The 15,125-nt window shown below is 45.3% G+C and overlaps 1 protein-coding gene and 1 non-coding gene across 2 annotated transcripts; both read right to left on the bottom strand.

The window, feature by feature from the left end:
- Window positions 1–462: 462 nt before the first annotated feature.
- Window positions 463–2,537, bottom strand: LOC106415819 (caffeoylshikimate esterase). The gene is made up of 3 exons (XM_013856618.3): window positions 2,138–2,537; window positions 1,233–1,578; window positions 463–937 (listed from the first exon to the last, which is right to left on the bottom strand). The coding sequence occupies exons 1-3, from the start codon at window positions 2,469–2,471 to the stop codon at window positions 631–633; spliced, it is 987 nt and encodes a 328-aa protein (XP_013712072.1). The 5' UTR covers window positions 2,472–2,537; the 3' UTR covers window positions 463–630.
- A 9,884-nt stretch (window positions 2,538–12,421) lies between these two features.
- Window positions 12,422–12,528, bottom strand: LOC125589445. The gene has a single exon (XR_007325634.1). It is a non-coding gene; the product is annotated as a small nucleolar RNA R71 (small nucleolar RNA).
- Window positions 12,529–15,125: the final 2,597 nt, after the last annotated feature.

Genomic DNA, 15,125 nt, shown 5'->3' with positions numbered 1-15,125 from the left:
AGATAATAATGGTAAAAGGTAAAAAAACAAGGGACGACTGGATCTTTACTTCGGTCTCCGTCTACAAATTTAATTCGATAAAGCAAAACAATTAGAGAGATAGAGAGAGGCTTAGCTAATAGGCAAGTTTATTTTTCCTTTTTTCACATTGTATTGCGAAAGTATCGTTTCATCATGACTATGAAGACTAAATTCTAAAGGTAAGAACAAATTCTTGATTTTCCTATAAAAAACAATCAAGTTAGATTTTCCTATGATGGAAAGGCTGATTTCTCTCGCAACATCAGCTCTTTCAAATTCGCCACCTCATGGCTGAGAACTATGCTATTCCTTCCCATTCAGTAATGCATGGTTTGTTCCAAAAAAGAAAACTACTTGGTTTGTGTCGTCCACCTTCAGTGTTGCTCCACCTTCAGTGTTGCTCATTTAAACATGTTAAATCTTATAAAGTGTCAACCAAGATTTAGAAAGGGATTCTGTAATCCATGATATATATAGAAGTTATTATTACATCCCAAAAGTCATGTTCTTGGATAAAACATAAACAACATAACAACTCGAATCAACAACCACTATGAACCATGATATCAATGCACATTTCTCTTCACAAAATGAAAGTTTCAATCTGCTTTACTTAGATCCATACCTCTCAACCCTCTCATCAATCCACTCTCTCATATCCTTCAACACAATAGCAACATTCTCATCTGGCTCTCCTTGAATCAATGAATGGTACATCCCATCATAAAGCTTCAGTGTTTTATCATCACTCGATGCCTTCTCATATAGTAGCTTCGATGATGAAGGACACGTCACTCCATCAGCTGTCCCGTGCACCGTCAGAAACGGAGCAGTTACTCTCCCGAAATTTTCCTGCACGTATAGTGTCTTCCTCAGTAACTCTCTCATTGTTCCCACTCTAGGCTTCCCCGTGTACCTGTAAAGCAACATCCAGTCTTTTTTTTTTGAAAAATATTGGTCTAAAGAGTAGGCCTGCTTCGGACCGCGTAGGGCATCACCGATTTTATGTTATAATTTTAGTTGTATATACAACATTACGGAAAAATATATGAATAATAATAAGGGAATAATTATTTATTAAGCGTAGACGATTATGCAAAATTTTAAAATGTCAGAGAGATAAAAGAAATGTCATTACTAAGCTAAGAAGACCGACCATATATGTCTTTTTAAGACCATGTATGTTTGTAATATAAATCTCTTTATATTACCTTTGTGGGTTAGCTGCAATGATCTTGAGCTTTTCCGGATCATGGATTGCCTTCCCAACCATCTTATTATCCGGCATTGCAGCCCACGTATCAGCCAAGCCAAAGAGGAGACCGTAGGCGAAAAGGTGAGTCTTGCTTGGCTTCATATCCTCCGGGATAACAAAGAGAGGAGCGGAAAAGATCAAACCGGTCCAAGTATCAGGTTCGGATTGAAAGTACATGAGAAGTGTGGCAAGACCTCCCATAGATTCACCAAAGAGGAAAGCAGGAAGATGCTTATACGGTTCACTGTCACGAACATGCTTAAAGAAACACAATGATGTTGCTGCAACTTTCTCCATATCACCTGACAAAACCAAACAAAAGGCCGTGTCCTAAGGTCTTTACTCACCCAAAACATATTCAACCTAAAACCCTAATCTGCAGTGAGACTTCAGTTTCAAGTAATCTCTCTGTTTGCTAAAGTTAAGATTTTTCAGTTAACCAAAAATATTCAAAACAGAGTTCTTCAAAAAGAAAATAGAGGAGAGAACGAACCCATGTAGCACAAAAGATCATAAACATTTTACAATTATTTTGTAACACATTCAACTTAAAACCTTAATCTACAGTGAGAGTTCAGTTTCAAGTAATCACTCTGTTTTGCCTTAGCCTTTACACATCAACTAAAGTTGAGAATTTTCAATTAACCAAAAAAATTTCAAAACAGAGTTCTTTAAAAAGGGAACAGAGCAGAGAATGAACCCATGTAACATAAAAAATCCTAAATATTTTACTTTTTTTTTGGTAACACATTCAACTTAAAGCCCTAATCTACAGTGTTCATTTTCAAGTAATCTCTCTGTTTTGCCTAACATTTATTTAATTAAAGTTGAGATTTTTCAAAAACAGAGCAGTGAACGAACCCAAGTAGCAGCGGATGCCATCGGAACGGCCGTGACCAAGAAGATCGGCGGCGAAAACAGCGTAGCCCCAATTGCAGAAGCTCATGCAGATCTTCTGGAACATCCAGCTCGTGTCGGATCCGTACCCGTGAGACATGTACACCGTCCCTTTGATCTCACCATCTAAGGGAAGAAAGCTCTGCGTGAAGAGCTTGCCGTTGGGTGTTTCGAAGTAGGATTTGGTGTTACGCACGCCTTGGGAAGTGTAGTACTCTTCCTCCGGCATGTCTCCCCAGAAATACGGCGGCGGTGTCGCCGGAGCTGAATTGTTTGACTTCTCCGCCTCAGATGACATCGTTTTCGCTTTCTTTTCTTCTTCTCTACTGAATATGATTGGTGGAGCTTGGGAAAGTGAACGCACGAAGGAGATAAATGAGAGTACATATATACAAGGAATATTAATTAAACTTGATTTAAATTAAAAGATAATTATTATAATTAATAAAGGTTTTTGGTATTCATTTTTTTATTACAGAAACAGTCCGTTTCTGACAATGTAAGAAAAGGAGAATTATCATGCCACATTTAGTAAATAATTACTTCTACCCTTTAAAAAATCTTATCTTCAACAACTATTATTATAACTTTGTAAAAAAATAAGAAAAAGCAACAACTATTCTATACATCAAAGTTAAAAACATTTAATCTTTTCTAAACTCGAAAATAATCTAAAACATTTAACGCTTGAAAATTGAGACATTGTAGTTTTCTAAATGGCTTTGATTCTGTTATTAAAAATGATCCTTTTATTTATTTCTCAGTGTTATGAATATCCATCAAAATTAAATGTAATAAATATGATTAAATTTAAATAACTAAAAAATAGGAAGGGTAAATGATTGATTTCTTCAGCTCACCAACTACGCTGGGGTGGGGTCGGATAAGGTTTGATGGGGTCAGTAGAGTTGGTGCGGAAAGTTAGTGTGAAGATCCGACCCGACTTGACCTAGTTCATGTCGGATGTGTCATTTGTTCACCTACCCCGATTCGGTTCGCTAGTATGAGCCTACCTAACTTAGCCACCTAACCCCATATATTTATACCGTTGGTCCGTTTTATTTCAGCCTGTCTTAGAGAATTATTAAACAGTTGGCATTTATATGTTTTAAAACTATTATACCATTGGGCCTTCTTCTCGTAAAACTATTAAGCCATTGATTACACTTCTCTTTCCAGACAAAACCTATATAGTTCATCATAATTGTGACCCAATTCGCGTAAATTAATGTTTCTATTAATATTTACAATGATTGGAATTTTTTTTTTTTTTTTGAATAAAAGTTAAATTTGATTCAAAAGAAAATATACTTTTTACAGCTCAAGCTACTTGTTCTTTTACTTTTTCAGAAAGAGAAATAAAAACTAGGAATTTGTTCAAATACAATTTAAGCTTGGACAGCTTCAATCCATGTTTGATATGCACCTCGCAAAACTCTAGCGTGGTGGTCCCTTCGCACCTCCCCGCAATCACCAGAAAACTCGGTCGTGGTCTCTACGGTATCAGGAAAAACCGGGATGGGATCCCAAAATCCCAGAATCCTCCCGTCGATCGGAGGAATGAGCACCTCAGCGCGAGCATGATCCTTCATGCCACCCTTCATTAACTTCATCTCCTTCTCGAAAACGTAATCGTCCGCCCGCGTCTTCCAAAGGCTCCCGACTGAACCGCGACACTCACGGAAATCGCCTAGCGAAGTGAAAGCATCCTTGAGGTTATTGTACTCGACCTGGAATTGAGAGGTGCAAGTCTTCATCACCTCAACAATCTCCCTCTTGCCCTTCCGTTCCGCCTTACGAACAGCCCTCGCATGATCACGAGCGAGTTGCGCATCTCGTCCCAACATATCGTCTCGCATGCGAGCAAGATCCTTTTCCGCTTTCTCCGCTTTAAAGCGATAGATCATGGCTTCTCTATGGCTCGCCTCAATGGCCGATCCAAGCAAGTTCAAGCCCTGCCAAACCGATTAACACGTTATAAGCAAAAAAAAAAATATACTTGAAACGATCGCCAAAATTCTTAAAGCCTATACCCCGTTGATGATACGAGATCCTTCCGCGACGACTTTCGGCCTCCCCGACTCGTTCGTAGCTGGAGGAGCATCGAACCCCGAGGGAAGACCAGCAAAGAAATCATCGAAGTCCAAAATAGGGACCTCGCTCGTACCGTTTCCATCGCCGAAAGCAAAGTCTGGATCCTATCCTGGAAGCATGGAATCGTCCACCGAAAACTCAATGTCACCAAGGTCAATATCTTTCCCCTTCAAATAATTCAGCCCCGTCGCAACCGTGGGAGCAGCGTCGGGACCTTGGTCATCGGGCTCGGAGTCACTCCCTGTTTCTCCGCCCAAAGCAGGACTAGGATGCACAAACCTCAACGCCTTTCGAACTCTCTTCGGCGTAAAGGAAGTCCAGAAAAAAGGACCGTTCCTGAGAAGATCCCTCACCGCGATAATATCCTAAGGGAATGGAGCAAGAGGATTGATGAAGGGACAATCGTTCGGCAACCTCCGGAACAATTGGATACAACTCTTTTCAACAAACGCAGCGTCTATACGAACGAAGAAGAAAAATTTCTTCCACGAGTTGAAGTTGGAAGTAAACCCTTTAACCACTGACATGAAGTTCTGAGGGACCACCTATACTTGTCTGTATCCTTGACGATCTGTAACCTAAGAAGCACTTCAAAGTGATCAACGGTAAGGGAGAGACCATGCTCGTAGCTCAGGATCAGGACTCCAATGAGGTGCTGGATGCCAAGGGGATTCAGTTGGCTTATCGCCAGCTCGAAACGATCAAACACACGGACGATAATTTTGGGAATCGGGAACCACAAGCGACAGCGCACTACGAATGCTTCGTAACATGTAAAGTAACCCTCCGGGGGACTGCTAGCGAGCTCTCCTTGACAAGGAACCCAGAACTCCACCGCATCCGAAATCTGATAGAACGACCGCATGATCTCGAGGAATTCGCTAGTACTCCTACTTGGTGCACCTTCCTCGACCGGGCGACGGTTCATGACCGGGAACGACTTCTCTTTTGGAGGTGTGATCGAACCATAACACGCGACCCACCATGCCTCGTTCTCGCTGGGTCTACCGAATGAGGAACGAATTCTATCTTTGGCACAAGGAGCTCTTCAGGAACGTTCGTGGGCAAGGACCCTTTCTTTGAACTCCTTTTCTTACTCGACATTTCGTATTTTCCTTTTAAGAATCAAGAAGAAAAAGGTAGCGAGAAAAAAAAAATTCAATAGACCTCTCTATGAGAATGAGTAGGTGTAAATGTTGTGAAGAAGTTACCTCCCTTCTTATAGGTATGAGAAATTACTATTTACTTACGGATTTTCAGACACGAACTTCGCCCAAATACACCAATCTCGTCCGAACTCGCCATACCGCGCGTTAGAATCTCACTAGAAATCCACGATTCTAACGAGCCGGGGGGCTAACTATTGGGGTCGAAAATGGTTAAGATGAAGTTAACGTCCAAATCCCCGCAGTATGTCTTTCCGCAACAAATACCCGAGCATGATTTGTTGCGGAAAGACATACTTGTATTCTGCGGGGACAGCTGAATTTACCTTTCGACAAACTGCCTACGTACTCCTTTATAGAGATCATACCGTCTCGTAGTTCGGTCATTGCGAGTTGGTTTGTTTAGTGATAGTATTTTCTTAGATGCATCGCGTTCCAGGTCCTTGGGATTTTTATGCCTTGCATGTTGGCTATTTCGTAGGAGCCCGGTTGGACGACTTTTTCGATTTTATAGGGTCCTTCCCAGTTTGCTCCAAGTTTTTCCGCGCTTCGTTCAGCGGTGTTTCAGAAGACTTTGCGAAGGACCAGATCTCCTTGATTAAATCTGCGATTCCGTACGTTGGAATTATAGTACTTTGCGGCTGCGTTTTGGTAATTTTGGATTCGGATGAGCGCTCGATCTCGGCGCTCGTTAATGAGATCGAGATCATCCTGGAGCATGGTGTTATTGAGCTCCTCTCGTTCGGGAAGTAATCTTCTTCGAACACCGGGGAACTCTACTTCTGCGGGAATCATGCATTACTTTCCGTACACCAGAGCGAAAGGGGTTTCTCCCGCTGCTCGCCTCGGGGTGGTACGGTGGGACCAGAGGACTCCCTCGAGTTCGTCGTCCCACCTGCCTTTTTTGGCCTCTAAGTGTTTCTTCAGTCCGTCGAGAATGGTTTTATTAATCGTTTCAGCTTGTCCGTTACACTGCAGATACCTAGGCGTCGACTTGTTAAGTCGTATCTTCCATTTTTTGAAGAAAGCCTCGAACCGGGTGGAGATAAACTGAGATCCGTTATCGGTTACGATCTTGCCAGGAACTCCATGCCTACAGATGATGTTTATCCATACGAAATTTTCGACTTGGACATCTTTTATACTCGCGTACGAATCTGCCTCTACCCATTTTGAAAAGAAATCGGTGAGGACTAAAAGAAAACGCTTTTACTTTGAATTATGAAGGGGTCCGACGATATCCATGGCCCAGCGCATAAAGGGATAGGGCGATGTGATGGAGGAGAGAACTTCGGCTGGTTGTCGGATGGTTGGAGCATGCCTCTGGCATTTTTCGCATTTTCGTGCGCACTTCTCGCAATCTCCGATCATCGTCGGCCAGTAGTATCCATGGCGTTTGATTTTCAATGCCAGCGATCTTCCACCGGAATGGTTGCCGCAGGACCCAGAATGTACTTCCTCCATCACTTTTTTTGCTTTTTCCCCTTCCAGGCACGTCATGAGTGGTCCGGAGAATCTCCATTTGTAAATTTCCCGTCCACTGTTACGTAGCGCGCAACCTGTGTTCGGACTTTGCGGGCTGCCCATTTCTCGGTGGGCAGGTGTCCGTTGATAATGTAGTCTCGAATTTTCTGCGGCCATGGGGTATCGCAGCCGTAATCAGATTGCTCCGATTGCGGTTGTATCGTAACTTCTTCTTCCTCGTCATCTTGACCTTCTATGAGGTTGACGACGATTGGTGGTACGATGCTCGGATGTTCGATGAACTCGACCTGAATTACTCTTTTATGTTCTGCGTCAGAACTTGATGCTAAGGCCGCGAGAGCATCTGCCTGGACGTTTTCGGAACGGGGAATTCGCGTAACGGCAAAACAGTCAAACACTTGAGCTAGATTTTGGACCAGTTTGAGGTACGCGTCCATCCATTCGTCCCTGACTTCATACTCTCCGCTGAACTGACTTGCCACTAACTGGGAGTCACAGTAAGTGTGGATGTTTCGTATCTTCAAGCCGCGAGCCAAACGCAGCCCTGCGATGAGTGCTTCGTATCCGGCCTCGTTGTTTGAGGCGTGGAATTCCAGCCTGAATGATTGCTCTAAGATTTCGCTTGTCGGAGATGTGAGGCGGATTCCGATGCCTGATCCCTGCTTGGATGAGGATCCGTCGACGTGGAGGAGCCAGGTGGAATTTGGTTCCTCGTTGGTTATGGTCCCTGTCGGTAGTTTGACCAAGAAGTTTGCAAGCACTTGTGATTTTATGCTTGTTCTCGGTCGGTACTCGATATCGTATTCGCTCAATTCGACCGCCCGTTTGGCCAATCGGCCCGACTGACTCAGGCTATGCAGAATCGTCCGTAGGGGAAAATTTGTGAGGATGACGATCGTGTGGGATTGGAAATATGGTCTTAGTTTCCGGGCCGATGTTACGACCGCACATGCTAATTTTTCCATTAGCGGGTACCTAGATTCGTCATCCAGCAAGGTTTTGCATATATAGAAAATAGGTTTCTGTTCGCCGCGTTCTTCCCTGATCAGGACGTCGCTCACAGCTGTTGCCGACACAGCGATGTACAAGAACAAAGGTTCCCCCTCCACGGGTTTTGCGAGGACTGGAGGGGAAGCTAAATACCGCTTTAGCTGTTGGAAAGCATTTTCGCATTCTTCCGTCCATTCGAATTTTTTATTTCCCCGTAAGACATCGTAGAAGGGCAGGCACTTGTCCGTTGATCTTGAAATAAATCGGTTAAGTGTCGCGACCCTACCGTTCAGCCTTTGGACTTCCCGCTTATTCTTCGGTGAAGCCATCTCGATCAGTGCATTGATCTGTTTTAGATTAGCTTCGATGCCTCAGAATGTGACTAGGTAGCCGAGGAATTCCCCTGATGCCACGACAAACCTGCATTTTGTCGGGTTGAGCTTCATGTTATGGGAATTTAACTGCGCGAAACATTCCTTGAGATGTGATACGTGATCCTTTGCTTGGAGAGATTTGACGAGCATGTCGTCGATATAAACCTCCATCGTTTTACCGAGTTGTTTGAAGAACATACGGTTCACGAGTCGTTGGTAAGTTACGCCAGCGTTTTTGAGGCCGAAGGGCATTACCCTGTAGCAATAGGTTCCGCGATCGGTAATGAACGCAGTCTTCTCGCGATCGTCAAGGTTCATCATAATTTGATTGTAACCTGAGAAGGCGTCCATGAAAGACAGAAGTTCGTTACCCGCCGATGCTTCTACTAATCGATCGATGTGTGGCAGAGGGAAACTATCTTTTGGACAGGCCTTGTTTAGGTCGGTAAAATCCACGCAAACTCGCCATTTCCCGTTTTTATTTTTGACTACTACAGGGTTAGCGAGCCAGTCTGGATACCTCACTTCCGTTATTGACCGGACTTTAAGCAATTTTTTGACCTCGTCATTTACCGCGGAAGCCCGTTCGGATCCTAGCTTCCGCCTTTTTTGTTTGACGGGTTTGAAGGTCGGATCGATATTTAATTCGTGACATGTAATGTTAATGTCGATCCCTGGCATATCTTCTGCGGCCCGTGCGAAAGTATTGAAGTTCTTTTTTAGACAGGTTATGAGCTCTGTCCTCAAAGGCTCGCGGAGATTGGCTCCGATCTGGACGCATCGTTCCGGAAATGCTTCGTCGAGAAAGACTGTGACCAAAGGTTCGCAAGTTGGCTCACGTTTTTCTTCTAGGGCCGTGATGTTACGAGACTGCCAGAAGAGTTCCGCTGAATCTTGACTTCGCGAATCCTTGTTGGAGATCTTTTTCTCCGCTTTTCTAGGAGTGGTTTCGAGGTCTGGTCTTTTTCGTTTTTGTTATGCGGCATAACACACCTATGATACTCTTGGGTTTCCCCATATTACCTCGACTCCGTTAGGGGTTGGGAACTTGAGGCAAAGATGGTACATTGATGGGATGGCACGCATGGCGTTCAACCATGGCGTTCCCATGATAATGTTGTAAGATGCGGGATGGTCAACGACTAGAAACTCTGTGACTCTTGTCACGGTTCCGGCTTTGACCGCGAGATTAATCAACCCGTAGGCCATGGTTGTTTCTCCCGATAGTCCCAGTAGTGAGCTAGGGTATTTCACGATTTCGGATTTATCGATCCCCATTTTTTCGAGAGTATCATTGAAGATGATATCGGCCGAACTTCCGGTGTCGATTAGCACCCTAGCGACGTCGACATCTCGGATCGTCAGCTCGATAACAAGGAGGTCGTTTCATGTTTTGGCTCGATCAACCGTTGCTCCCCCTTTGAACGAGATGACGTTCTCGCACGTCGAGTCTTGCATATCGTTCCTGATCGTTGAGTGGCTTTTGCGGGTTAGATTGATCCGTAGAGCCCCCTCCTTCTAGCGCCAAACTGTGGGAACCAAAATTCGCACTGTCGATTTCCGTTTAAATTAGGAAACTAGGAAAACCCTAATTTCCCAGAGGTCCCAGATATCTACCAATACCACACGCCAAGCAATCAGAACACGAGATAACAACAATAAAGTATAAGAAATCGTAAAAAGAGAGCAAAGAGAAGTCTTATTCCGAGTTTGCGTATGAGCGTTTACAACAAGGTATAAACCTGGACTCGAGAGCTGTCGGCGAGATTCCTAGTTCTAAAAACCCTAAGACGGCTAAACCTAATTGAGTCACAGCTCAAAATAACAAAAAACGGAAAGTTGCCTAATTGCTCTAAGTGCTAAGTTTGCTGTGTAAAAAGTCTCCCCCATGCCTCTCGCCTAGGACTCCTTATATACTGGCTCCGAGTCGGTTTAGGCTTTTACTCTTCTGTCCTTAAGCCGTCATAGCATAAAAATAGAGATATTCCTTTCTGATCTTCGTAATTATCTTCAAAATTTCGTATTTATCCGCGGAAACTTGACATTTATCTTTCCTTGCGAACCAAGCGTAAACCGTCATGCGGCCTATGGGCTGTTGGTTAAGAAATCGTAAGTTGGGCCTCGAGTCATGTCTTAGGGCCCTTTGGGCCGTCTTTTGAATCGAAGCGTTTATTGCGGCTTCTTTCGATAAAGAACGAACTTTCCGCGGTCTTTACCGTAAAGTTTGATTGATGACTTAGAATGGCCGGGAAACATGAAATGGGTTCGCTACGGTCTTCGGGAGATAGCATCGAAGGGTAGACGAGAATGCATGGACTAATGTCGTACCGACGTTTCGGAAGAGCTCGACCAAGCGGAACGGACACTCGGTCGCTACGTAGCCACCGAGCTTGGCTCGAGCTCGGTCGCTACGTAGCGACCGAGTGGGATGGACGCTCGGTCGCTACGTAGCGACCGAGCGAGATGGACGCTCGGTCGCTATGTAGCGACCGAATTTGGCTCGAGCTCGGTCGCTACGTAGCAACCGAGCGGGACGAACGCTCGGTCGCTATGTAGCGACCGAGCTTGGTTAGAGCTTGGTCACTACGTAGCGACCGAGCTTGGCTCGAGCTTGGTCGCTACGTAGCGACCGAGCGGGATGGACGCTCGGTCGCTACGTAGCGACCGAGTGGAACACGCGTTCGGTCATTGCGTAGCGACCTTTTTCGAGTTCTTGTCTGATGTCTTATGTTTCCTCCGCAAAGCTTTTCGTAAGAAAGAATCTATTTCGAAAAATTATTTGTCGAAGAAAGTTCTCATTTTCTTCTTCAGACGCTTTGAATGTTAACTTCGTCGTAACCGTTTTTGACCCCAACAGTAATTATCTTCAAAATTTCGTATTTATCCGCAGAAACTTGACATTTATCTTTCCTTGCAAACCAAGCGTAAACCGTCATGCGGCTCGAGCTTGGCTCGAGCTCAGTCGCTACGTAGCGACCGAGTGGGACGGACGTTCGGTCGTTACGTAGCGACCGAGCTTGGCTCAAGCTCGGTCGCTATGTAGCGACCAAGCGGGACGGACGCTCGGTCGCTACGTAGTGACCGAGCTTGGCTCGAGCTCGGTCGCTACGTAGCGACCGGACAGCGTGCATGTGCGGTAGTTGTGTAATGACCGAGCTTGGTTCATCCGTGTTCTGATCGTCTTACTCGGACTTATCCGTAGCTGGTCTGGGTATGTTTCCGATGGCTTATGTTTGATCTAAATAGAATTCAAACGAAACTTTATCTCGGGAACATACGTTGCGACATTTCCTTGACCGAGCATGATTTGTTGCGGAAAGACGTACTTGTATTTTGCGGGGATGTGGACGTTAACTTCGTCGTAACCGTGTTCGACCCCAACACCGTTACGACGGGGACTAAGCTTTTACCTTTATTTTTTTGTTTAATATTTAGTCTGAGATATCTAACTTGCTTTATTTCTTTGTTGGAACAAATGATCCAAGTGCATGACCAGTAGACATACTCGGAGCAACGCACAAGGACCACTACATCAACTAACCAACGACGAACTCGCAAGATTAGAAAGACAGAACCGTCAACAGCAAAGAACAACCGACACCAACATGGGTGATCACGGCAATATGGATGACCTCACTGCTGCATTGGCACTCATTCAACAACAAATGCAGACTCAGCAACAGCAGATATTGCAGATGCAGCAGACCATCCAAAATCAACAACAAGCTGCTTAGGAACAAGCAGCCGTGAACGCCGCGCGAGAAGAGCGTGGTGCTCTTATTGGGGAGAGAAACCTTCCGCGGAACTTCCCTACTAACCGCACCCCCATCAACCCTCCACCCTGTACTCGACAAGATTATGAGATCAAACCTGCACTGATAGGTCTGGTACAGAAGAACACGTTCAGCGGCCTCACTTCAGACATTCCAATGGACCACATAGAGGCCTTTAAGAGGATCTGCAATTTCTCTCGCTCTAATGGAGTGCCACCAAATTATGTCAAATGCACTTTGTTCCCATTTTCTCTTGAAGGGAAAGCTTCTCGCTGGTTGCAATCTCTCCCAACCGGTTCTCTCACCTCATGGGACCAGGTTCGATCAGGATTCCTGATCCACTTCTACACAAAGTCCAAAACCGCGGCTCTACGGCACATAATCTCCAACTTCAAGCAGAAGTCTGATGAACCTTTTCATGAAGCTTGGGAAAGGTATAAGGAATACCAGAGAGAGTGCCCACACCATGGGTTTGATGATGATTACATATTGGAGGTGTTCTACGATGGAGTGAGTTATGAGTTCTGAAACACCCTTGACTCTTCTAGTAATTGAGACTTCATGACTCAAACCACACCTGGTGCGTTTGCGTTGATTGAGAACATGGCATCAAGTTCACTGAACAAGAACAAGGAGCATGACCGCTCGAAGAGTGTGTACAGCATAGATGATCTCGCTACGAAGGTGGACCAACTGCTTAAGGGAAACCAAAGCCAAGTATTCATAATGGAAGAAGCAACTCGAAGAGTGCTGGTGACCTGGCGTTTGAAGCTGAACTATCAGGGGACGATCAGCAAGAGGTGAGCTACGTGAATGGGCAAGGCTGACAGCTCAAAAACTACCACCCAAACCCTAACGTGCGGAACAACCAACAGCTTTTCTGGCCTAAGCAAGATAAACCAACTGATCCTGCATAGAGTAACCAAGGTCAGTATGCCGGGTATCAAAAGAACTACCAACCCCGGGCTTATGTTCTAAGCCAACCGTAGAACAACACACCCCAGATGCAGAAACACCAGAACCCTCAACCAGCTACCTCCGCTCCTATCGTTGCTCCGCAAGATGAGACAAAGGTCATGTTGCAGCAGCTGCTCCAAGGACAACAGCTCCAAGGGAAAGCTCTGAACCAGGTTACTACCGAGATCGATACCAGAATGAACCATATGTTTGGAGATTTAAGCACCAAGTACGATAATGTCGCGAGCCATATGAGACAGATGGACATTCAAATAGCTCAGACTGCTGAGAGCGTCAAGAGGCAGTAAGGTACTTTACCGGGTAAAACAGACAAAAATCCTAAGGAGTGCAATGCAGTTCAACTGAAGAGCGGAAAGCAACTTTCTGAGCCGGGGAAGAGGAGGTTCACCACAGCTGAGAAAGGGAAGCAGAAAGAGTCGGAACAACTACCAGCCGATACCCCAGCAGTTGAGAGGAATACAGAACCAGCAGTTGGAACAAGTTCGCCAGGGCCAGAACAACCAGCTGAAGCTGTTCGCCCGATCCCAGAGGTTGTTCCTCCTCGCGAATACATTCCTAAAGTCCCTTACCCTGTTCCAGCAAAGGCCACTCGTAAGGACAGAGAGGAGATGAAGTGCAGGAAGATGCTGGAGGACATAACCATCCAACTCCCCTTGATGGATGCGATCCAGATGATGCCCTCCATGTGCAGCTTTATGAAGGGATTGATCTCAGGAAAAATATTAGAGGAGAGCGAATTCATGACAGTTTCCAAGGAGTGCAGCGCAGTGCTTCAGAACAGGCAGATAAAGAAGCGAGGAGACCCCGGCAAGTTCGTCCTCTCTATCCATATTGGGAAGACAGTTTTTGCATGCTCCTTGGTTGATCTTGGATCCAGCGTGAACCTCATGCCTTACTCTATAGCACGACGTCTAGGATACACGCATTTCAAACCAACTAAGATGTCTTTAGTGTTCGCGGATAGATCAGTCAAATCCCCAGTTGGTATACCATATGTTTGGAGATTTAAGCACCAAGTACGATAATGTCGCGAGCCATATGAGACAGATGGACATTCAAATAGCTCAGACTGCTGAGAGCGTCAAAAGGCAGTAAGGTACTTTACCGGGTAAAACAGACAAAAATCCTAAGGAGTGCAATGCAGTTCAACTGAAGAGCGGAAAGCAACTTTCTGAGCCGGGGAAGAGGAGGTTCACCACAGCTGAGAAAGGGAAGCAGAAAGAGTCGGAACAACTACCAGCCGATACCCCAGCAGTTGAGAGGAATACAGAACCAGCAGTTGGAACAAGTTCGCCAGGGCCAGAACAACCAGCTGAAGCTGTTCGCCCGATCCCAGAGGTTGTTCCTCCTCGCGAATACATTCCTAAAGTCCCTTACCCTGTTCCAGCAAAGGCCACTCGTAAGGACAGAGAGGAGATGAAGTGCAGGAAGATGCTGGAGGACATAACCGTCCAACTCCCCTTGATGGATGCGATCCAGATGATGCCCTCCATGTGCAGCTTTATGAAGGGATTGATCTCAGGAAAAATATCAGAGGAGAGCGAATTCATGACAGTTTCCAAGGAGTGCAGCGCAGTGCTTCAGAACAGGCAGATAAAGAAGCGAGGAGACCCCGGCAAGTTCGTCCTCTCTATCCATATTGGGAAGACAGTTTTTCCATGCTCCTTGGTTGATCTTGGATCCAGCGTGAACCTCATGCCTTACTCTATAGCACGACGTCTAGGATACACGCATTTCAAACCAACTAAGATGTCTTTAGTGTTCGCGGATAGATCAGTCAAATCCCCAGTTGGTATACTAGAGGATCTCCAAGTAAAAGTCGGAAACACCTCTGTTCCAGCAGACTTCATTGTTCAGGAGCTGGAAGAAGAGTCTAAAGATCCTCTCATCTTGGGAAGACCATTCCTATGTACTGTTGGAGCCATCATTGATGTGCGACAAGGGAAGATTGATCTGAATCTTGGGGACATAGTCATGCAATTCGAGATGGATGAACTACTAAAAAAGTCGATGTTAGATGGGCAGACCTTTGAGGTTGATGAAGGGATTGACCCGCTGCAACCTCGCAAAGGAATGATCCAGGAGATTCTTA

Source organism: Brassica napus, chromosome C6 (genome assembly GCF_020379485.1).
Source record: "Brassica napus cultivar Da-Ae chromosome C6, Da-Ae, whole genome shotgun sequence".
NCBI lineage: Eukaryota > Viridiplantae > Streptophyta > Magnoliopsida > Brassicales > Brassicaceae > Brassica > Brassica napus.
The sequence above is the reverse complement of the archived record's forward strand: the minus strand, read 5'-3'. Positions and strand labels throughout refer to the sequence as shown.